The sequence below is a fragment of the Cottoperca gobio genome, unplaced genomic scaffold (assembly GCF_900634415.1).
Source record: "Cottoperca gobio unplaced genomic scaffold, fCotGob3.1 fCotGob3_286arrow_ctg1, whole genome shotgun sequence".
Classification (NCBI taxonomy): Eukaryota; Metazoa; Chordata; class Actinopteri; order Perciformes; family Bovichtidae; genus Cottoperca; species Cottoperca gobio.
The window spans coordinates 42501-68107 of record NW_021166896.1 but is presented as its reverse complement, the minus strand read 5'-3'; the positions used below and the strand labels follow the sequence as shown (position 1 = coordinate 68107).

Sequence of the window (25607 nt, the reverse complement as noted above, 5' to 3'; positions counted from 1 at the left end):
ATGATGAGAGTCTCAGTGAACGGGAGATAGATGGAGACTCAGTTGCACCTGCCAAACAAGTTAAAACCTGATGCAAGTATCCGGCCAAATGGGAGGAGACCTTCCCTTAACACTGTAGTATTACTATCTGTAATGCAGTAGAGTATTTATACACAGTAGTATTACTATCTGTAATGCAGTAGAGTACTTCTACACTGTAGTATTACTATCTGTAATGCAGTAGAGTACTTCTAGACTGTAGTATTACTATCTGTAATGCAGTAGAGTATTTATACACAGTAGTATTACTATCTTTAATGTAGTAGAGTATTTATACACTGTAGTATTACTATCTGTAATGCAGTAGAGTACTTATACACTGTAGTATTACTATCTTTAATGCAGTAGAGTATTTATACACTGTAGTATTACTATCTTTAATGCAGTACAGTATTTATACACTGTAGTATTACTATCTTTAATGCAGTAGAGTACTTATACACTGTAGTATTACTATCTTTAATGCAGTAGAGTACTTATACACTGTAGTATTACTATCTTTAATGCAGTAGAGTACTTATACACTGTAGTATTACTATCTTTAATGCAGTAGAGTACTTATACACTGTAGTATTACTATCTTTAATGCAGTAGAGTATTTATACACGGTAGTATTACTATCTTTAATGCAGTAGAGTATTTATACGCTGTAGTATTACTATCTTTAATGCAGTAGAGTATTTATACACTGTAGTATTACTATCTTTAATGCAGTAGAGTATTTATACACTGTAGTATTACTATCTTTAATGCAGTAGAGTATTTATACACGGTAGTATTACTATCTTTAATGCAGTAGAGTATTTATACACTGTAGTATTACTATCTTTAATGCAGTAGAGTATTTATACACGGTAGTATTACTATCTTTAATGCAGTAGAGTATTTATACACGGTAGTATTACTATCTTTAATGCAGTAGAGTATTTATACACTGTAGTATTACTATCTTTAATGCAGTAGAGTATTTATACACGGTAGTATTACTATCTTTAATGCAGTAGAGTATTTATACACTGTAGTATTACTATCTTTAATGCAGTAGAGTATTTATACACGGTAGTATTACTATCTTTAATGCAGTAGAGTATTTATACACTGTAGTATTACTATCTTTATGCAGTAGAGTACTTCTACGCTGCAGCTGTACTACCGCTGTGCGCCGCGCAGAACTCGTCCTGCGCTATGAGCCTCTCGGGTCTCCGTAGCGGAACCGGAAGTGAGTTTTAGAGGTTTTCCGCGGGTTTGTTTACACCGCGGATGTCTGATGAACGGCACGTGTAATATTTATTAGCGATGAACACTAACACCAGCTGCTGGTGTGGACATGATGGACCCCCTGCAGCTGTTCCTGGATCAGTTCACACCCAGCGGGGAGGCAGTCAGTAACTTTGAACTTCTTCTGTGTTTCACAGGTGTTAGTGTTTGCTGCTCACATCGGCTCACGTGCACCGAGGTGTAACAGTAAACTCACCGGCAGCTCGTGGTTTCGTGAGTTTAGAGTTAGCTTTCATGCTTCTGTTGTAGTTTACTGGTGAATTCGGCTCAGTTATTATAACTATTATTCACACTAAAAATATGGATATTTGTTTGGTAAGACTTATATACAGTACAAGAATTATATATTTTTCCAAACAATACAGGCAATTTCTATTGAAGGTAGAAATATTCACACTTACCTTGAAGCTTTTCTTGTTTGTCTCTTAAATATGTAACAAATAAAAATTATATTTTACCTCATGACTGTATCCTTATAACTAAATACATAATAATAATAATAATAATAATAATAATATAAATAATCCTCTTGATGTTGGATGTATTTATGGTTTGTGTCTCTGCTGTTATAATAAATAAATAAATATTATTCCTCCTGCAGGAGTCCCTGTGGTTGAAGCAGATTTTCAGTTTCATCTCAGAACACGTGTTTCCGGTCCTCTCTGGCCCCGCCCCTCCTGCTGCTGACGACTTATTGACAGGTCAAGCAGCCAATCAGCTTCATGTGAAAATAAAAACATAAAATTAATTCATCCTGCATTTACTGTCGTCCACCATGTTTCTGCGTAACCAAAACTTTCACTTAACGTTCCCAGTTAAGAGGCGTTCACGTGAACCCTCCCACTCGGGACATAGTTTTTCTGATTATTCCGACACCTGAATACACATGAATGCAGCATATAGGTCGTGTGCAAACACGTGACAAAACTGTGTGACGTATGCGTGCGACGCCATCTTGGTTGGAAAACAAATCAACAATGGCGTTTAAAGCGAACAACAACAACAATACAACTCCGACTTCTTCAAAGTATTGTGACTCTCTGGATCCTCTGCAAAGGCAAGACTCAGAGGAAAAGTCCAAATGTGCGGCCGTGACCCGTACACGCTACAGCCGTCGGATTATATTGAGGATTTAGATTCATTACCGCCGATTGAATATCCGGATATTGTGAACTACCTTGTGCTACAAACGTCGTGGGTAACCAACGCACAAATGAAGGCGTACAAGAGCTTAGATGCTTCTAATGTCTTTGTTTCTGGCTGGGTTGGTAGTCTTCTTACCAAACCACTGAAAGATGACAGGGTGCTCGTCCATGCCCGTGTGAATCACTCTCAAAGAGCTCGAGATACACCGCTCAAGCCGTGGTTTGTGAGTGAGAAGAGCGGCAATGTTACCCTCGCACACTGTGATTGTATGGCTGGATTAAGCGAAGTATGTTCTCACATTGGTGCTTTGCTTTTCTCAAGTGAAGTAGTCTCAAGTTTTCTTTCAATCTTAGACGTTTAAATACAAAGAAAATTACGAAGCGTTGCAGCAACTCCCACGTGAACGGGCGCCGTCTTGGTTGTGTATATCATCCAACATGGCTGATTTACGGGTTGGGACGTAAGCGTGACGTCACATGCACACGATCTATAGTATATAAAGTTTATACAGTATAAACTGTATATAAAGTATGTATACCCAGTTCTTGTTCTCATCAGTGTGTTGTTGTGTTTCAGGTGTGTGTGCTGATCAGCTGAGTGTGTGTGTGGTGAAGAAGATCCAGCAGAGCATGTTGGTCACACACAGCTTACCTGTCAGCTACAGGTGCGCCCACAGCATCTTTATTGTTATTATTAATGACATAAATTCTGATTAAATATTATATTATTATCTTCACCGTCTCCAGGCCTGTGTCCGTCTCGGAGCTGCTCTCCCGGCAGCACCTGGCCTGCGTCAGTAACCTGTCCTGGAGCACCAATCAGCAGCGAGCGTGGGCCAAGGAGGCGGAGCTCTCTCTGCCGGCTCACCGGGCACTGCCGCGGGTCAACCTGCTGCTGATTGGCTGTCTGAGAGAGGGGCGGGGCGGAGAGTGGAGGCTGATGGACGCCAGCGGCAGCGTCAGGTGTGAGGTGAGTCAGAGTGATGCGTTCAGGGTCACAACTGCTGCGTGATGCGTTCAGGGTCTGAAGGACAGCACGATGCATTCAGGGTCTCAGAGAATGTATTTTAATGTCCTGTCTCTCTGCAGTGCCTTTCTCCCTCTCCTCTGTGGCTGAACCGTCCTGTCTTCCTCCCTCACTGGAACTACATCCCCCACAATGCCCCGGGGCAGGACGAGGAAGATGCTGAAGGCTGTGTGGAGCTGATTGGTTCTCCTGTTCTGCTGTGTGCCGGTGCTGCGCAGGGATTGGCTGTTGGTGCTGGAGGAGAGGCGGGGCTTAGCAGAGCAGTGGGAGTCAGAGAGGCTGCTGGTTTACTGAAGAACAGGTGAGTCACCACCTGTCACAGGTGACCTCTGACCTCTGACAGTATCTATGACTAAAGGAAGCTACACGTCTGTCTGTCTCTCAGGACTCCTGGTCAGCGTGTCTCAGTCTGTGGTCTTGTGGGTTCAGTGTGCCCTCAGCTGATCGTTGCAGGAACAACCTTCTTCTGCTTCTCACTGACAGACGACCCTATCTCTCTACCTGTCCTCGTCAAGGTGAGTACGATGGCCGCTCGTTGATGAGCCATATCGTCCGATCCCGATCATTTGTTGTTGTTTTGTTATAGCAGCTGGTATACAAAGCTTCAGATGAACCTTTTCACCACCTGAAGTCTAAATGTTCTCTTTGTTGTCATCTTTGCAGAAATACACACAATTCAAATCATAGGGAATAAATGATTGTATTGTTATTTAAAGATTGGCATCAGTAGTTTTATTGATGACTATCAGCCTCTCAGAGCTCGTGTGAGGAGCTTAAACATAATTCATCTCTAATATCTGTTTTATATTTTTATATTGATGTGAAAACATCTTAATTTATTCAAGTTTCTCACCAAAGAAACTACATTTTACAAGATTAAATTGAACACATCATGATAACGTTATAATTTACCATCGACCAGTACTAATTGTGTGTGTGTGTGTGTGTGCGTGCGTGCGCAGGACAACAGGCTGTGGTGGGCTCAGTGTGTGTGTGTCAGTCAGCGTGTGTGTGTGACGGCGCTGCGTGTGTGCGTCCTGCGAGGCTGGAGAGGAAACAACATCCTGTGTGTGACCGAGCAGTCTGAAATACACACTGACTACACACACACTGCTGCAGACAACACACGCGCGGACGCACCAGCCGACACGCCCCCTCTGCCGACGATGTCACACGTCGATGATGGCGACTGTGAGGAGGCGGAGCCTGAGAGAGACGTCCAATCGGCCGTCAGGGTGAAAAAGTCCAGAGTCATCAGTTACCAGGTAAATACAGATCGCTCTAATTGGCTGTCAGAATGTCACCTGTGTGCTAAGCCCCGCCCCTCTCCTCTGATAGGGCACGGTGACTGAGGTGGTGAGCGAGGGGGCGGGGCTGTACGTGATTGACAGGACGGTGGGGCTGTGCCTGGCCTATCAGCCGACTCTGAGGAGGAAACTAAGAGCAGGAGACTCTGTGGAGGTGAGTCCCAGACAGGAAGTATGTCAGAGCCGTCACCCGAGACGCCACCCACTGGTTTGTGGACTGCGGTTTTGAAGCCTCGGACATTTTTCCCGTCACCATCTTGTTTATTTTCCTGTCACCATCTTGGTTTTTTGATGCCTTTCTTCGCTGTGCGAAAGCTCAGAAAAGTCGACCTTGTTCACAAAGAAATGGCTTTTTTGCCGTGTAATATTCATGTTCTGTGTGAAGGCGTTCCTGGAAACGACAGGTGCACATGTGCCGCCGTGAGATGAAGCACATGTGGAAACACTCCCTCGAGTCACACGAACATCTTCCTCCTGCAGCTCCATCACATCCACTTCCTGTACCGGCCCTGTCCGGACTTTCCTCCCAGCGTGCTTTGCACCTGCCTGCGCTCCAGCCTTAGGGTCACCTCCTTCAGCAGGGTGGGGGGGTCACCGGCTGCCCCCGGCTGCCCCGGGGACGGAGCGTTGTCACGGTTACTGCTGGAGAAAAACACGGGTGTGTCCGAGTACCTGTGGAGCTGTCACCTGAGCTCACAGCTGACACGCAGGTGAGGAGGTGATATCACAGTGACACAGGTAGAAGCCTGGAGCCAGAAACAGGAAAAGTGAGCAAAGTTTCTTTTACAGAAATGTTATATCTGTATGTAAAACATTGATGTGATCAAATCAGGAGTTAAAACTATTTCAAGCTTAGATTTCGTTATTTTATCTGACGGAGGCGTTCGTCTCACATGATGTGTTCAAGGACCGTCGGAAATTTAAAAATATGACGATAATTTCAGTGATGAGTTTCTGGCTGTGATAATTGGTGTAACTTTAGCTATTTGTCTAAAGAAAACAAGCCTGAACACTGACCTGTCTGTCTGCCCCCCTGTCTGTCTGCCCCCCTGTCTGTCTGCCCCCCTGTCTGTCCAGTCTGGTCCCCAGTGTGTTGAAGCAGCAGTGTGTGTGTGTGTTGTCCTGGAAGCTGATGGAGTTTGTGTGGAGACGAGAGAGACAAAAGAGGAACATCTACTCAGAGATGTTGGACGAGCCTCACACCTGTCCTCTGACACAGGTAGATACACCTGTAGTGTCCCCTCTGTCCCCACAGTACAGTGTCCCCTCTGTCCCCACAGTACAGTGTCCTCTCTGTCCCCACAGTACAGTGTCCCCACAGTACAGTGTCCTCTCTGTCCCCACAGTACAGTGTCCCCACAGTACAGTGTCCTCTCTGTCCCCACAGTACAGTTTCCTCTCTGTCCCCACAGTACAGTGTCCCCTCTGTCCCCACAGTACAGTTTCCTCTCTGTCCCCACAGTACAGTGTCCTCTCTGTCCCCACAGTACAGTGTCCCCTCTGGCCCCACAGTACAGTGTCCCCTCTGTCCCCACAGTACAGTTTCCTCTCTGTCCCCACAGTACAGTGTCCCCTCTGTCCCCACAGTACAGTTTCCTCTCTGTCCCCACAGTACAGTTTCCTCTCTGTCCCCACAGTACAGTGTCCCCTCTGTCCCCCACAGTACAGTGTCCCCTCTGTCCCCCACAGTACAGTTTCCTCTCTGTCCCCACAGTACAGTGTGGACCCTGCAGTGTCTCAGTACCTCAGTGTCTCCGAGCTGCGTCAGTGTCTTCAGTCTGAGTGCTGGTCCTCAGTGTCTCTTAGCTCTCTGCTGCCTCCTGGAGGATCCGGTCTGTCCTCGTCTCAGATCAACTCAGCCCTGTCCTGGTCCTGCAGGACTGTGAGCTCCCCCACCCCCCCTGGACACACGCTGAGGTAGGTAAGATGAAATGAGCCCAACAGAACCTGTTCCATGTGTGGTCCACATCAGTGTTCTTGTTGTTGGAGACCAGGCGGCGCCCCCTGCTGGTCGGGGTGCTAGAGCTGCCGTCACAGACGTCTGCACACACGCTGCAGCTCAGAGACGGGACGGGGGCTGTGGCCTGTGTCGTCACGGAAACCAGCCAGGACGAGGGGGGGGGGTCAAAGGGCGGCCTTCAACACCGCCTGGATAGGTACAACACACACACACACACACACACACAATACAGTAACTGGTACAATATGTTACTTTTTCTGCATGTATATATATATATATATATATATATATATAGGGAAAAGAGGTATGAATAGAAGATAAGAAGAGAATATAAGAGATCAGTAGAGAAAGAGAGAGAAAAGAGAGGAGATATGGGAAAAGATAATTTTATGAGACAGAATATATATATAGACGAGGATAGAGATATAAGATTGATAGAAAGGATATAATATAGAAGAGAGAGATAGATAAATAGATAGAGGAGATATTAAAAATAGAAGAGAGAGTATAAGAGGAAGAGAGAGAGGAGAGAGAGGATAGATTCTAGATTAGATAGAGAGATGGAGAGATGAGAAGAGAGAGAGAGAGAGGAGGAGAGAGCTTAGAGTAGAGAGGAGAGAGAGAGGATCGCTAGAGATCATGGAAGAGAGAGGAGAGAGGAAGAAGAGATAAGAGAGGAGGAAGAGAGGAGAGGAGGAGAGGACGGAAGTAGATAGAGGTAGGAGAAGAGAGGATGAGTAGAGAGAGAGAGGGACTGAGAGAAGGATAGGAGAGAGAGAGGAGGACGGAGAGATAGAGGACTAGAAAGAGAGGAAGGATCGGAGAGAGAGAGAGATGAGAGAGGAGAGAGAGAGAAGAGAGGAAGAAGAGAGTAGAGAGGAGGAGAGTAGAGAAGAAGAGAGAGAGAGGAGAGAAGATGGAGAGATGGAGAGAGAGAGAAGAGAGAGAGAGAGACGAGAGAGAGAGAGAGAGAGAGCAGAGAAAGAGGATGAAGAAGAGAGAGGAGGAGAGAGAGAGGAAGAAGAGATGAGAGATAAGGAGAGAGAGAGAGAGAGGGAGAGAGAAGACGAGAGAGGGACGAGAGAGAGAGAGGATACGAGATAGGGACGAGAAGAAGAGAGATGAGATAGAGAGAAGAGGAGAGAGAGAGAGGGGAGGAGAGAGGAGAGAGATCTGATAGGCGAGAGGAGGGGAGTAAGACTAAGAGATCGAGGATAGGGAGAGAAGAGGGAGGGAGAGAGAGAGGAGAGGGAGGAGAGAGGATAAGAGAGAGAGAGACGAGAGGTAGGTAGATAGAGAATAGAGAGATAGAGCTAGAATATAGGATGAGAGTAGAACTATACAGATAGTAAGATCGAGATGAGAGAGAGAGAGAGGAGATAGATTTGAGATAGCGGAGTGGAGAGAGGTAAGAAGAGAGATAGAGAGGGTATAAGATATAGATGAGTATATAGATTATATGGATATAATACAGATATAAGATAGGAGGAGTTGATAGATAGAGTAGAGAGATAGAGGACTAGAGAATGATATTAGTATATATACTCTGATATATAGATGTACTATATACTATATATAGTATACTAGGTATATATATATATCGCTATATATTATTATGACTCTACTACTATCTATATGTACTAGATTAATATATATATATATAGTATAATATATAATATATATATATATAATAATATATATGACTATATTATATATAATAATATATATTATATTATATATATAATATAATGACTATATATTATATATATACAGGACTGTCTCAGAAAATTAGATATATTGTGATACGTTCTTTATTTTCTGTAATGCAATTAAAAAAACAAATGTCATGCATTCTGATTCATTACACATCAACTGAAATATTGCAAGCCTTTTATTATTTTAATATTGCTGCAATTATGGCTTACAGCTCTTAAGAAAACTCAAAAAATCCTATCTCTAAAAATTAGAATAGTTCCTCAGACCAAGTAAAAAAAAGATTTATACAGCAAAACAAAATCAAACATTTGAAAATGGTCCATTAATGCACTCAGTACTTGGTTGGGAATCCTTTTGCACGGATTACTGCATCAATGCGGCGTGGCATGGAGGCAATCAGCCTGTGGCATTACTGAGGTGTTATGGATGCCCAGGATGCTTCAATAGCGGCTTTTAGCTCATTAGCATTGTTGGGTCTGGTGTCTTTCAGCTTCTTCTTCACAATACCCCACATATTCTCTATGGGGTTCAGGTCAGGGGAATTGGCAGGCCAATCGAGGACAGTAATGCCATGGTCAGTACACCAGTTACTGGTGGTTTTGGCACTGTGGGCAGGTGCCAGATCATGCTGGAAAATGAATTCCTCATCTCCATAGAGCTTTTCAGCAGACGGAAGCATGTAGTGCTCTAAAATCTCATCCCACAGCTGCATTTACTCTGGGCTTGATGAAACACAGTGAACCAACACCAGCAGCTGACTGTGGGAACTTCACTTGGATTTTGCTCCTCTCCAGCCTTTCTCCAGACTCTGGCGCCTTGTCTTCCAAATGAATACAAAACTTGCTTTCGTCTGAAAAGAGGACTTTGGACCACTCTGCAACTGTCCAGTGCTTCTTTTCCATAGCCCAAGTCAGACGCTTCTTCCGTTGTCTTGAGTTCAGAAGTGGCTTGACCATGGGAATACGGCTATTGTAGCCCATTTCCCGGACACGTCTGTGAACAGTGGCTTTTGATACCTGGACTCCAGCTTCAGTCCACTGTCTTTGAAGCTCCCCCAAATTCTGGAAGCGACTCTTCTTCACAATGCTGTTAAGGCTGCGGTCATCTCTCTTGGTTGTGCAGCGTTTCCTGCCACATTTCCCCCTTCCAACAGACTTTTTGTGGATGTGCTTTGAAACTGCACTCTGTGAACAGCTTGCTCTTTGAGACATTTCTTTTTGTGTCTTACCCTCCTGATGGAGGGTGTCAATGATGGTCCTCTGGACAGCAGTCAGATCAGCAGTCTTCCCCATACTTGTGATTTAGTTTACTGAACCAAGCTGAGTGTTTTTCAAGGCTCAGGAAACCCTTGCAGGTGTTTCGAGTTAATTAGACGATTCAAGTGATTCGTTGAACACCCTACTAGTATACTTTTTCATGATATTCTAATATTTAGAGATAGGATTTTTGAGTTTTCTTAAGCTGTATGCCATAATCAGCAATATTAAAATAATAAAAGGCTTGCAATATTTCAGTTGATTTGTAATGAATCCAGAATGCATGACATTTTTGTTTTTTTAATTGCATTACAGAAAATAAAGAACTTTATCACAATATTCTAATTTTCTGAGACAGTCCTGTATATATATATATATATATATATATATATATATTATATATATATATATATTATATATATATATATATATAATATATATATATATATATATTATATATATATTATATATATATATATATATATATATATTATATATATATATATATATAATATTCTAATTTTCTGAGACAGTCCTGTATATATATGTATAACACAAAGAGGTCAAAGCTTCCTGGACTGAGATGTGTCTTTTGAAACCATTGAAGCACGTTTCTGCAGTCCACCTGAAAACAAACCTCTTCGTTCGGCAGACTACACACACACACACACACACACACACACACACACACACACACACACACACACAGGTCACCTTAATTAACTTGTGTGTGTCTTGCAGGTTGTCTGGTGTGTGTCCAGAGGTTCACCATGGTAACAGAGAGATTCCTCCAATCAGATTTCCCCTCCTACCAACAGCTGGACCAGGACAAATACATCACGCACAAACACTGCAGGTACACACACAGACACACACACACTCTGCATGTACAGACACACACACATATAATAATAGTGTGTGTGTCTCAGAGTCTACCTGCAGTTCTCTCTGGACCAGCTCCACATTCTGAGCCCATCTGACGCCATGGTTACACACCTGAGGGGGGCGGAGTCAGGCGGTGACGTCACATTGAGGAGACAGACAGCAGAAGAAGAGACGGAGGGAGGTCAGCCTGCAGGGAGGAAGAGAAGAAGAGAAGAAGACCTAGGCTCCACCCACTCCCGGCCCTGCGTCTCCATGGTGATCAGGGTGGAGCAGAAGGAGGGCGTGGCCTATAGGAACACGGGGGCGGGGTCAATGCGGGAAAAGGCGGGGCTTACAGCAAGTTTCTCTGTCAGAGCTGCTGTGATTGGTCCGGTGGTCAGCTGGGGGCGGGACCCGAAGAACGGACCAATGACAGACGGAGAGGTGGAGAAAGAGAAGGAGGACAAGGTGAGATACTTCCCATAATGCACCTGTGATCAGTGTCGGCTAAAGGATGACCCAACTGCGTCAAAGACAAATGACTGAACTCAGCGATGGCTTACTTTCCTCTGTCTGTCTGTCTGCCTGCCTGTCTGTCTGCCTGCCTGTCTGTCTGTCTGCCTGCCTGTCTGTCTGCCTGTCTGTCCGCCTGTCTGTCTGCAGCTGGTCCTGGTTCTCTCAGGTGTGTCTGCTCGATGGTTTCCTCTCCTCCAGCCGGGATGTTTCTACCGACTCATCGCTGCCAACTCACAGGTGAACACATATTTATTTATATAAATGTATTTATATAAATAAATATAAATATTCATGTATATATGTATAAATGTATATATTTACAAATCAATATTTACACACATAAATATACATACTGTATATTGTATACATACGTATATATATATATATTTGGCTGATGGTTCCTGTGGCTGTCTGTCAGGATCCCAGTGTTCTGATTGGCTGTGCAGTGTCTGTGCGGAGGGGGGTGGAGCTCCACACTGACTCCACCCTTCAGGTGCAATCTGATTGGAGGTTCCACACTCTGACACGCCCCCTGCTGCTGCACACCTGCACACAGGTAGAACAGTCAGAATATCTTCTGTTATCACGTATGCTGTGAGATGTTTATTCAGTCGATTTGAAACGAGAGCAGCAGACGATAGAACGCAGCAGCGAGCAGGTGTGTGACGACCTCATGGTGGTGATGAAATGTGGACTTGTGTGTGTGCAGGCTCGATCGCCCTCGGTCCTGTCTGTCTCTGACGTGTTGGACTGCAGGTGAACTTGTTATTATTCATCATTAATATTAATAATATTATTAATAATATTAATATCATTATTATTATTATTTTTTATATATAATATAATTCATTAATATAAATATCATAATTGTTTATTTATATCATTATCGTTGATATTGTTCTGTGACTCAGGTTACTGATACATTTCTATATTTCAAAGGTTTTATGTGAGACCTGCTGAAACTGATACACATTAAAAGTGTGTGTGTGTGTGTGTGTGTGTGTGTGTGTGTAGGTCAGAGTTGGTGTGTTTTCAGGCTCAGGTGTCTGAGAGGATCAGTCTGAAGGACCGCAGCAGTGACTCTGCTGCAGGTGTGTGTGCAGGTGTGTGTGCAGGTGTGTGTGCAAGTGTGTGTGCAGGTGTGCGACTCACAGTGTGTGATCAAAGTGGGCGGAGTCTTCATGTGTACCTGGACTTGAGCCACACCCCCTACCCACTTGGCCTGTTGCCTGGCAACACACTGCTGCTGTCAGCTTTCCAGAGGAGAGTGTCCAGGTAACACACACACACACACAGACACAGACACATTAAATGTTGGGACATCATCAGTGGGTGTAACGTATGTAAACATATTGTATGTAGACGGTAACTCGTGGTGACACTACGGAGGCGCCGCTGAGGCTTTTAAGAAACTCCTCTGTGGTGCAGCTGCTCACGTCTGTCCGGCGCTCAGCGCTACGTCACCTGCTTACGATACGGCGCAAAGTGAGAGAGACGTCATGAGACTCCCGGTAACTTGCCGGTGCAATTTAACGTTAAGACGTAGGACAGAGGTCAGCTGATCATGGACCCAACCTGTCCCCAGCGCCTCCGACATACTGTGTGTGTGTGTGTGTGTGTGTGTGTGTGTGTGTGTCGCAGGTCAGGGGGGGTGTACTGCAGTTATCTGCCGGTCAGCTCACTGACGGTCAGCGCACTGGGAGATACGAGGTAACTACGCTGATCAATATCGTGTGTTTTGTTATTGTTTCAGTTCTTGATGAATGTTTTGATCTGTCTCCTGTCAGCTGCGTCCGCCCTCCTCCTGCTCCCATGATGCACCTGGGTGTGTGGGCAGTGAGCAGGGAGCAGAGGTGCATTGTGGGTCAGGTGAGAGGTCACGTGGTGTGTTTCCTGTTCCTGCAGCTGCAGTGGAGCTGCTCGCTGTGTGGGAGTGTCTACGTGCAGGTGATGTATTTACTCCACTGACATCTGACAGCTGGCAGCAGAAATACAAACTCAACGTTTTCTCTCTCAGTGTCGTTCCAGCTCTCGGTGTCGTTCCACTTCGTGCGTCTTTCAGTCCAAAGCAAAGTAAGACTTCTGTTCATGTGACGCCATGTTCCATCAGCCTGCTGTTTGTTTCCACCGTCGTCCAAAGACCCGCGAAGGCCGTCTCCATTTTGCAAAATGTGTGTGTGTGTGTGTGTGTGTGTGTGTGTGTGTGCCTGATCAGACTGGTGATTGATGACGGCACAGGTGAGGCTCACATCTGGTTCTCTGGTGATCTGGTTCGTCCTCTGCTGGGATTGGCTGATTCTCAGTGGGAGGGGCTTCAGAGAGCGCTCAAGGTCAGAGGCCACGTCAGAGTGTACCCCCGGGGGCGGAGCCTGGTCAGTACCACTTCCTGTTTCACATCAGAGCAACTGTCTGTGGACCAATCACAGTGTGTGTATTTATTTACCTCTCTCTCAGTGTCTCTCTTTGTGTATTCACCTGTCTCTCTCTGGTGTGTGTATTCACATGTCTCTCTCTCAGGTTTGTGTATTCACATGTCTCTCTAAGGTGTGTGTATTCACCTGTCTCTCTCTCTGGTGTGTGTATTCACCTGTCTCTCTCTCAGGTGTGTGTATTCACATGTCTCTCTCAGGTGTGTGTATTCACATGTCTCTCTCAGGTGTGTGTATTCACCTGTCTCTCTCTCTCAGGTGTGTGTATTCACCTGTCTCTCTCTCTCTCTCAGGTGTGTGTATTCACCTGTCTCTCTCTGGTGTGTGTATTTACCTGTCTCTCTGTATTCACCTGTCTCTCTCTCAGGTGTGTGTATTCACCTGTCTCTCTCTCAGGTGTGTGTATTCAACTGTCTCTCTCTCTCAGGTGTGTGTATTCACCTGTCTCTCTCTGGTGTGTGTATTTACCTGTCTCTCTGTATTCACCTGTCTCTCTCTCAGGTGTGTGTATTAACCTGTCTCTCTCAGGTGTGTGTATTCACCTGTCTCTCTCTCTCAAGTGTGTGTATTCACCTGTCTCTCTCTCTCAGGTGTGTGTATTTACCTGTCTCTCTCTCTCAGGTATGTGTATTTACCTGTCTCTCTCTCTCTGTATTTACCTGTCTCTCTCTCTCAGGTGTGTGTATTTACCTGTCTCTCTCTGTGTATTCACCTGTCTCTCTCTCTCTCTCTCTCAGGTGTGTGTATTCACCTGTCTCTCTCTCTCTGTATTCACCTGTCTCTCTCTCTCAGGTGTGTGTATTTACCTGTCTCTCTCTCTGTGTATTCACCTCTCTCTCTCTCTCTCTCTCTCTCTCTCTCTCTCTCTCTCTCTCTCTCTCTCTCTCTCTCTCTCTCTCTCTCTCTCTCTCTCTCTCTCTCTCTCTGTGTCTCTCTCCTCTCTCTCTCTCTCTCTCTCTCTCTCAGGTGTGTGATGCTGACGACCCCCTCCTCCACTTCCTGTTGTGTGTGTGCAGCAGTGAAGTTGTGTGTCGTCAGCTCACTCTCACCTGCAGGAAACACAACACCCAGAGATCAGAAGGTAATGAACTCACCTGGAGAACACCTGCACTGCGGCGGCCATGTTGATAAACTTCATGTTGTTTGTTTCAGAGATGAAGAGGTTCAGTCGAGGAGACAGAGACTTCATGACCAGAGTGACTCCTCCTCTACAGCTCACCTGTACAAACATCATCACTGACTGACCTCACCTGTGTGCATGCTGGCAGGAAGTCCTCCACAGGAAGAGGCGGAGTCAGCTCACCTGTTAGTTTGAATGTGATGTCTCAGTTTTACAGAATGTGTTGATGTTCTGTTTAATTTAGTTAAATATGTTGATATAAGTTAATGAATCTTCATTTATTTCTCACATACCCGACTGTCACACCTGAGCCAGGTAAATAAAATACACAAAGGGAGATATCCCTTTTTAAATGACTGTTGAAGTGCTCTATGAATAAAGGACAGTGGGCCTAGTCCATCCATCCATCGTCTACCGCTTATCCGGGATCGTGTCGCGGGGGCAGCAGCTCCAGTAAGGAACCCCAATGTTCCCTTCTCCGGGCCACATCCTCCAGCTCCGACTGGGGTATCCTGAGGCGTTCCCAGTGAGGAGATATAATCTCTCCACCGAGTCCTGGGTCTTCCCCGGGGTCTCCTCCCAGCTGTACCTGGAACACCTCCCTAGGGAGGCGCCCAGGTAGCATCCTTACTAGATGAAACACCTCAACTGGCTCCTTTCAACGTAAAGGAGCAGTGGCTCTACTCCGAGTCTCTCACGGATGGCTGAGCTTCTCACCCGATCTCTAAGGGAGACGCCACCCGTCTGAGAAAACCCATTTTGGCCGCTTGTACCCGTGGTCTCGTTCTTTCGGTCATGACCCAGCCTTCATGACCATAGGTGAGGGTAGGAACGAAGATCGACCGGTATATTGAGAGCTTTGCCTTCTGGCTCAGCTCTCTTTTCGTCACAACGGTGCGGTAAAGCGACTGCAGTACCGCCCCCGCTGCCCTGATTCTCCGGCCGATCTCTCGCTCCATCGTCCCCTCACTCGCGAACAAGACCCCGAGGTACTTGAACTCCTTCACTTGGGGTAAAGGCTCATTCCCTACCCGGAGTAGGCAATACACCGGTTTCCTGCTGAGAGCCATGGCCTCAGATTTGGAGGTGCTGATCCTCATCCCAACCGCTGCACACTCGGCTGCGAACCGATCCAGTGACTGTTGAAGGTCACAGACCGATGATGCCATAAGGACCACATCATCTGCAAAGAGCAGCGATGAGATCCTCAGGTCACCGAACTGCAACCCCTCTCCTCCACGACTACGCCTCGATATCCTGTCCATGAAAATCACGAACAGGATTGGGTTTAGTCCATTTTATATTATTATTATTATTATAAAATAATCTCCAACGCTCTGATGATATTAATCGTTAGTTTCCTGCAGAAACGTCTTTAAAGCTGTTTTCAGCCTCAAATATTCTGTTACATCCTGTTAAAGTGAACATCAGCTGAACTGGGAGACACTGGCTGTCTGTACTGATTGATCAGAGGGAGAGGACGCTGGCGCTGCTTGTTCGCCGCTTCTCCATCTGAGTTTAAGTCTTAGTCTGCTGTGTTGGATCTTCTCTTCAAACGTTCAACCCTGTATCTTCTGTTGACTGCATTTCCGTGTGGATTTTACCGGATCCATTGGATTCCAGCAGCCTGTCAGCCAGATTGGACCGCCGCCACCACAGCGTCAGTTGTGACCACTGGCTGCAGCCGATTTTCTGCTCCTCCTTCTCTACCAAGCGGGAGCTGTAGCCTCCGGATCATAAACCGGATCATCACACTGCTGAGTATACTATTTCCACACCTTTTCACATCATGCGGACTGTCAAACTCTTCATATAATATCTACTCTTCACCGTCACGAGCGCCTCCCTGCCGCTGAAATACTCCGCACCGGAACTACTGCGTCTCAGATCAAACTTCAGGACCCCCATAGCTCTGCTTGCCCACCGTGACATTCTCTTCAAACGTCCAAGATATGTCCGTCGTGGATCTGGTCGAAACTCGCTGGACACAACACAACAATAACACAAACGTTCGCTCCTTCTGGTCCACCAAGCACCGCCCCCCTCACACTGTCACCTGCACTGTCAATCACACAGTGTTATCCTCACTGCCCAAAGCAGCCCCCTACGCACCACTTGCATGCTTGAAATTATCTATTTTCAAAGTAAGATCTCTCACCAGTAAGGCTCTGCTGGTTTCTGAGCTCATGGTGGACAGAAAGCTCGACTTGTTATGCCTCACCGAGACTTGGAAACAGCCTAATGACTTCTCCCAGTTAAATGAAGCCGTTCCACTGGGTTTTGCCTATATGTGTAAACCCCGCAACACCGGGAGGGGGGGTGGTCTCGCCTTGCTCTACCGTAAGGACATCAAAGTCACTGCTGTCACTGTCCCCCATCACTCTTCCTTTGAATGTCTCGCTCAGGGGGGGCCAACCAGTCAGAGGTTAAGAGCCAAAGATGTTACTGCAAAGAGCCACATCATACACACAGTCACAGATGCGCACCCCCCCTCTCATTCTCTTATGTTCTCAGCCTTTCTCTGTGCTCCCTCACTCTCTTCCTCCCCTCTCTCTCTCACACAGACAAAATGAAAATCTAAAACTTTACACACACACACTCACACAGACACACACACACACACACACACACACACACACACACACACACAGACACGTCTCCTCCCAGTATTCAGAGGCCAGTTATTATCAACAATGAACATTGTGTGCACTCTCTCACACAAACTCTGTGTTTTATCTTCCTCTGCATGTTGCTTCTTTACATTAGTGGGACTTCTGACACTTCTTGCCTCGAACAATCCTCCTCAAATCTGTCTTGTATTCGTTGTGGTCAATCGAAGCAATTCTTTCACACGTGTGTCAGAACAGATGGATACTTTGATTGCACGTGTTTCAGATGTAGATCATGGAACCGGGTCGCAAAGTTTTCGTCCAGTGTTTCAACCAATGTTGCATTTCGGCTTGTCCGCTTGCTTTTAGCAGAGAGGGATAATGCGCTAATTCACCTTTTTGAAGAAGTGTTTTAAACAGTTTCAGTTTGTTAACACATGCAAACACACTTTGCACTAGGTCAGGCAGCATATTTTCGCTTAGCGGTGCATTTTTTCCTGCCATTTTAGGATGGAACTCAGATGGTCAGATAGTGTTTACTCAACGATAGGTTTTTCCCCCCTCGAAGGTGATTGGTTCACTGCATCGCAGGCATTTTTGTGATTGGCTCTTGGGCCACATCAAAATTAGACGCACTGTCATGCTCTCATACTGAAAGCACACATACACACACACGCTCACAAATAAAATTCGATATGAACTGAAGAGCCGCATGTGGCTCGAGAGCCGCGGGTTGGCCACCCCTGGTCTTGCTGTTAAACTCTCAAACCCATCATTATTGTCACCATCTACAGACCACCAAAACCCACTGCATTAACATCTGTATGTGCAATGTCCCCCACTGTTATTCTCACTGGAGACTTTAACATCCACATTGACGACCCATCCAGTGTTATCCCTATGCCTTCATCTCCCTCCTCGACTGTCTCAGTATCACGTTAACTTTCCTTCCCATAATAAAGGCCACATACTGGACTTGATCTGCTCCACTGGCATTACTCCTTGTAATGTCACCGATGCTTAGTTTCCTATCTCTGACCACAAAGTTGTGCTCTTTGAGGTTCACGCCCCCCCCCCGATCAAAAGCTAAAGAAGAACGGATCATCTCTTTCAGAAATATCAAACCCATCGACCCCACAGATTTCACCACCCTGATCAACTCCTACCCCATCCCTCTCCCATCCTCTTCCCCTGCTGACTTGGTGAGTCACTACAATGACTGTCTGTCCTCCTCGCTTGACGCCCTGGCCTCCGTCAAAACCCGCACAGTCTCCTTTGCCCACACCGCTCCTTGGTTCACCTCCGACCTTCGACGGCTCAAAACAACTGGTCGTCGACTTGAACGGCCGTGTAGGAAGACCGGACTATCAGTACACACCCAAATCTATGCTGATCACCTACATCACTACAAGAACGCCCTCTCCACCTTCTACTCCAACCTCATCAGCACTGGCACCGGTAACACGAGAGCCCTTCTCTCAACAGTCAGCCGCCTACTTCAGCCCCCCAGAACCCTCCCTCCTAATATCTCCCCTGAACGCTGCACTGACTGTAAAGCCAAATGCACCACCTGCCAAGTCGATCCCCTCCCCACTACCCTCGTCAAAGCCTGTCTGCCGTCCATTTCCCCCATGATCACTAATATAATTAACTCCTCCCTCATTACTGGAACTGTACCCCCCACCCTCAAAATGGCTGCAATCACACCCACCCTCAAAAACCCAATGCTGACCCAGCTGACCTTAACCACTACAGGCCCATCTCCAACCTTCCTTTCATTTCTAAAACCCTTGAGAGGGTGGTTTCCGCTCAACTCCAGTCCCACCTCGACTCAAACAACCTCCATGAACCCTTCCAATCTGGTTTCCTCCCAATGCACCGTACCGAAACAGCTCTGGTTAAAATCACCAACGACCTCCTCCGTGCAGCGGACTCTGGACTGCTCACCATCCTCATCCTCCTCGACCTCACCGCTGCCTTCGACACAATCTCCCACCCACTACTCCTGGCACGCTTGGCTGACATTGGGAATCACTGGTGTTGCACTCTCCTGGTTCTCCTCCTACCTTACCAACCGACACCAGTTTGTCCAGCTGGGGAACCACAGGTCAGGGTGTTCTCCTGTTTCACTGGGTGTTCCCCAGGGGTCAGTATTGGGTCCACTCCTATTCATCATTTACCTCCTCCCCCTGGGCACAATCCTCCGTCACCATGGCATCCACTTTCACTGCGATGCTGACGACACGCAAGTCTATATCTCAACCGTCTTTGTTTTAGCTGTTTTAACTTTTAAATACACTGTAAAAGCGCCTCTAAATAAAATGTATTATTATTTTTATTACTGGGAGACGCTGGGACATTTTACAGACAAACCATTAAAGTAGAAACTAATCTGCAGATTATTAATGAAAAGAATCGTTAGTTGCAGCTTTATTCACTAATGTGTTTTCTTATTTTTTCTTATTGCATTTTCTTCCATCTACAGTTTTATAATATAGGATTTAAATTACTATTTACTATTGTAATATGTTTAAATAATACTTTTCATTACTTTTCGAAGCCTTATGGTCTTTTAAAATAAATAAAGTTACAGTTAGTGCAGTAAATAAATCCCAGTGTTGTAACGCTGAAGAACCAGCAGGGGGCGCCGCAGCTCCACATAAAGAATTGACACAACTTTTCTTCCTGCGTCAATTTAAACACATTACTTGTTTATTTCAAACCGTTTATTTACATTTCAAACATTTTGACTTATTGTCTCCAAATATTCTGTTTGTAAAAACAATAAAAAGTTTGGGGAGAAATATTTATGTAGAATTTCTGCAGCATTATAATGAAATAATGTTTGAAAGGGTCGAAGAAAACGTGTCTGACTGCAGAGCTGCATCACATCATCTACAGAGCTGCATCACATCATCTACAGAGCTGCATCACATCAGCTACAGAGCTGCATCACATCATCTACAGAGCTGCATCACATCTACAGAGCTGCATCACATCAGCTACAGAGCTGCATCACATCATCTACAGAGCTGCATCACATCATCTACAGAGCTGCATCACATCATCTACAGAGCTGCATCACATCATCTACAGAGCTGCATCACATCATCTACAGAGCTGCATCACATCAACTACAGAGCTGCATCCCATCATCTACAGAGCTGCATCACATCTACAGAGCTGCATCACATCATCTACAGAGCTGCATCACATCAACTACAGAGCTGCATCACATCATCTACAGAGCTGCATCACATCAACTACAGAGCTGCATCACATCAACTACAGAGCTGCATCACATCTACAGAGCTGCATCACATCATCTACAGAGCTACTACAGAGCTGCATCACATCAACTACAGAGCTGCATCACATCATCTACAGAGCTGCATCACATCATCTACAGAGCTGCATCACATCATCTACAGAGCTGCATCACATCATCTACAGAGCTGCATCACATCATCTACAGAGCTGCATCACATCAACTACAGAGCTGCATCACATCAACTACAGAGCTGCATCACATCATCTACAGAGCTGCATCACATCATCTACAGAGCTGCATCACATCATCTACAGAGCTGCATCACATCAACTACAGAGCTGCATCACATCAACTACAGAGCTGCATCACATCTACAGAGCTGCATCACATCAACTACAGAGCTGCATCACATCATCTACAGAGCTGCATCACATCATCTACAGAGCTGCATCACATCATCTACAGAGCTGCATCACATCTACAGAGCTGCATCACATCATCTACAGAGCTGCATCACATCAACTACAGAGCTGCATCACATCTACAGAGCTGCATCACATCTACAGAGCTGCATCACATCATCTACAGAGCTGCATCACATCAACTACAGAGCTGCATCACATCATCTACAGAGCTGCATCACATCAACTACAGAGCTGCATCACATCATCTACAGAGCTGCATCACATCATCTACAGAGCTGCATCACATCATCTACAGAGCTGCATCACATCATCTACAGAGCTGCATCACATCAACTACAGAGCTGCATCACATCAACTACAGAGCTGCATCACATCATCTACAGAGCTGCATCACATCAACTACAGAGCTGCATCACATCTACAGAGCTGCATCACATCATCTACAGAGCTGCATCACATCTACAGAGCTGCATCACATCATCTACAGAGCTGCATCACATCAACTACAGAGCTGCATCACATCTACAGAGCTGCATCACATCATCTACAGAGCTGCATCACATCATCTACAGAGCTGCATCACATCATCTACAGAGCTGCATCACATCTACAGAGCTGCATCACATCAACTACAGAGCTGCATCACATCAACTACAGAGCTGCATCACATCAACTACAGAGCTGCATCACATCAACGGGCGACTGACTATTTTTCCTGGCCAAAGTCAGGGTCCTTGAACACAACACGGCGAGTGTAAAACAGAAAGGTGGATGCGTCGCACTTTCCAGGAGAAATGGACAAACGATTATTTCTGTGTGGAAGTTAAAGGCCAGTGTGCCTAGTTTGTGCGGTGATGAAAAATAATCTTGAGCGTCATTACAGCACGAGACCCTCTGTCCTTACACCCTCTGTCCTTAGACCCTCTGTCCTTAGACCCTCTGTCCTCAGACCCTCTGTCCTTAGACCCTCTGTGCTCAGACCCTCTGTCCTTAGACCCTCTGTCCTCAGACCCTCTGTCTTTAGACCCTCTGTCCTTAGACCCTCGCATCACACAAGGAAAAACCTCCTAAAAGAAACCCCATAATTAAAGGGGGAACATGTTAGAAACCTCAGGGAGAGACTAAGGAGGGATCCCTCTCCCAGGACGGACAGACGTGCAATAGATGTCGTGTGTACAGGATAAACAACATAGTACAAATACAACATGTGACAGAAATGATGTTGTGTTGAAAAAGAGAAAGTTTGGATGAATCCAGGAAATGAATCAAAATCAATAAGGCTTCCAGGTGTCCAGCAGGACCAGGGCAGCAGGCGCAGCCATGATTCATGATCCTGACGTAAACTTTATCAGTGGCAACCTGCCACATGAGACACAGACACTCTGGGGATGATGCCCCGGATGATGAGTTAGTAACATACATTTACATAAATGCATACAGATAGAGAGGGAGAAGAAGAGAGGGAGGGGAGGAGAGAGGAAGAGAGCAGGGAGGTGTCCCCCGGCAGTCTAAGCCTATAGCAGCATAACTAGGGGCTGATCCAGGGCAAACCTGAGCCAGCCCTAACTATAAGCTTTATCAAAAAGGAAAGTCTTTAGCCTACTCTTAAATGTGGAGAGTGTGTCTGCCTCCCGAACACAAACTGGAAGCTGGTTCCACTGAAGAGGAGCTTGATAGCTGAAGGCTCTGGCTCCCATTGTACTCTTAGAGACTCTAGGAACCACAAGTAACCCTGCAGTCTGGGAGCGTAATGCTCTAGTTGGTTTATAAGGTACTATGAGATCTTTAAGATATGCTGGAGCCTGACCATTAATTGCTTTGTAAGTCAGGAGAAGGATTTTGAATTCTATTCTATATTTTACCGGGAGCCAGTGCAGATAAAATATTTATAAAAAATAATAAAGTTAACGCTCTTCGGTGGAGTTTGTCCCAACAAGCAGCTCTCTGCAGAGCGGAACATACAAACATGGACAGATAGAGAGGTAGACCCCCACACCAAGAACACACTGTTCCACCACTGCTGTGCAGTTATCACTGCCATGTGCAATACTCACTTTATTTATATCACTTGGTACTTATATTATGTTTATTCTATTTAATTATTGTGTTCTGCCTTTTTACTTCATGTTCTTCTGCTGTAACAAAATAAATGTCCCCGTTGTGGGACTAATAAAGGATTTCTGTTTTCTGATAAAACAAAGTTGCTTCTTTGCATTTAGCATAAAGAAAAGTGAAATGAACGAGCTGCGTCTTAAAAACAATGTGCAGAAGTTATGAGTTCAATAATTAGTACGACCCTCGAAGGATGTTGTTAAAAATAAAATGGCCCTTGACATGAAAAAGGTTCCCCCCCCCTGGTATAGAGCCACAAAGCTCCCACACCTGAGCAGGTCTCCTCTCAGACTCCTGCCCCTGGTGACTGATGACTCAGCAGCAGCTCGCTTTCTGATTGGCTGCTGACTGAACAGGAAGTGAAAGTAAAGTGTCGGGACTTTCCGGGACGTTCAGGTGTCTGATGGTAAAGCAGAGAACAAGGACAATAAACAACAAAGTGCTGAACAGAGACGCTGCTGCTGAGTCTGATCACACGCACACACACACACACTGAGACAACAAACACCTGAGACCTGTTCATCATATTCAGGAATCCATATTAATTATTTTGTCTTTGTTTCACAGCATATTTCAAAATAAAGTTCACAAAGTATTTTACAAACAAAAGATGAAAAAGATTTTCAAGCGACAGCTGAAAATGTAATTCTTATTTTATTTACTTAATATCCGGTTTTCTTAGTTGCACATGTTCTAGCAGCTCCTGTCTTGTTGTGTAATTGCCTTTGTTTTGTTGTATGAAAAGTGCTTTATAAATAACGTTTATTATTAAAACCACGAGAAAACAAGATAATATAGTAAACCATTAAGTCTGTAACTTTCTTTATACTTTAAATCATTAACACTTATTAAAATCCTGGGACCTGTATATCAGTCATATAAACTCTATGGTGCACACACACTGAGACACTGTCTCTCTGAGTGTCCACCTGCTCCTGGTAACTGATGACGCATCAGCAGCTCTCTTTCTGATTGGCTGCCGATGTGGAAGTGAAAGTAAAGAGTCGGGACTTTCCACAGACGCTGCTGCGTTCAGGTGCTGCAGGAAAACTCAGCGTCCTCATATCAACCGACCGTTAGAGCCGATCCTCAGTGTCGGAGGTGAACGTGGTGATCTCCCGGTGATACGGAGACACCTGAAGGCATCGTGTGGTGAACATGAACTCAGACAGAATAAATCTGTCACGTTGTTTCTCTTTTCTTATCAGGTTTAATAAAAACACAGAGAAAACGTTGTTTCACTGGAGAAACAAGGGAAACAATTCTTCTTAAAATGTAATTATGTATTGAAATAATTAACAAATTGGGAATAAATGGGTAAAAAGGTTTACAGGAACATTTGTTAAAAGAGAAATATAAATATTTAAAAGTTATGAAGCAGCTGTTATATCGATGTTCTTTAATAAAAAGTATAATTGAGACACCAGATGTGAAACAGTTTTAACTGAAATAATTTAAACTTCTTTATCTTTTGAATGAATGAATTAAAAATACAAAGTGTCAAATGTTTTAAACTGCAGAAAGCGTCTGAAGTTAGAGGCTTTATTGGACCTAGTTATTGAGTCTCTGTGTCAGTGTTCGTGTTAAAGTGAGCAGCAGCCTCTACCTGGTGACTGATGACCAGCTCAGCATCTCTGCTCTCTGATTGGCTGCTCACTGTGTAAGAGCTCGGCTGCTGCGACCTCTCTGCCAGTCGTCCTCAGACGGGTTCAGAGTGTGAGACGGGTTCAGACTGTGAGACGGGTTCAGAGTGTGAGACGGGTTCAGAGTGTGAGACGGGTTCAGACTGTGAGACGGGTTCAGAGTGTGAGACGGGTTCAGACTGTGAGACGGGTTCAGACTGTGAGACGGGTCCAGGTCTACGGGTCAGTGGATGATGAAGATGATGTTGGTTCTCGTCCTCTCCGGGCTCCTCTGTGTCTCAGCTGACGGTAAGTTTCTGTCTCAGTTTGTTTATTAACAGTCAGTTTGTTTATTAACAGTCAGTTTGTTTACTAACAGTCAGTTTGTTTATTAACAGTCAGTTTGTTTACTAACAGTCAGTTTGTTTATTAACAGTCAGTTTGTTATTAACAGTCAGTTTGTTTATTAACAGTCAGTTTGTTTACTAACAGTCAGTTTGTTATTAACAGTCAGTTTGTTTATTAACAGTCAGTTTGTTTATTAACAGTCAGTTTGTTTATTAACAGTCAGTTTGTTATTAACAGTCAGTTTGTTTACTAACAGTCAGTTTGTTTACTAACAGTCAGTTTGTTTACTAACAGTCAGTTTGTTTACTAACAGTCAGTTTGTTTACTAACAGTCAGTTTGTTTACTAACAGTCAGTGTGTTACTAACAGTCAGTTTGTTTATTAACAGTCAGTTTGTTTATTAACAGTCAGTTTGTTTATTAACAGTCAGTTTGTTTATTAACAGTCAGTTTGTTTACTAACAGTCAGTTTGTTTACTAACAGTCAGTTTGTTACTAACAGTCAGTTTGTTTATTAACAGTCAGTTTGTTTACTAACAGTCAGTTTGTTTACTAACAGTCAGT

At 45.0% G+C, this 25607-nt stretch overlaps 2 protein-coding genes across 2 annotated transcripts in view; both read left to right on the top strand.

Moving 5' to 3' along the window:
* Positions 1-1222: 1222 nt before the first annotated feature.
* Positions 1223-14831, top strand: ctc1 (CTS telomere maintenance complex component 1). The gene is given in 25 exon segments (XM_029427036.1): positions 1223-1420; positions 1919-2018; positions 3040-3127; positions 3210-3432; positions 3552-3790; positions 3875-4004; positions 4452-4754; positions 4828-4950; positions 5277-5506; positions 5874-6015; positions 6511-6713; positions 6791-6931; positions 6933-6952; positions 10470-10584; positions 10658-11060; positions 11256-11345; positions 11527-11664; positions 11818-11864; positions 12123-12383; positions 12750-12818; positions 12896-13055; positions 13126-13181; positions 13324-13480; positions 14504-14618; positions 14690-14831. Coding segments are annotated over 25 exon segments (3696 nt in total). The 5' UTR covers positions 1223-1369; the 3' UTR covers positions 14782-14831.
* A 9925-nt stretch (positions 14832-24756) lies between these two features.
* LOC115005246 (RLA class II histocompatibility antigen, DP alpha-1 chain-like) overlaps positions 24757-25607 on the top strand; it is a 5423-nt gene continuing 4572 nt past the window's right edge. Inside the window, exon 1 of the mRNA XM_029427037.1 lies at positions 24757-25005. Coding sequence (XP_029282897.1) covers positions 24948-25005 — 58 coding nt within the window. The 5' untranslated portion in view covers positions 24757-24947. The remainder of the gene's footprint in view (positions 25006-25607) is intronic.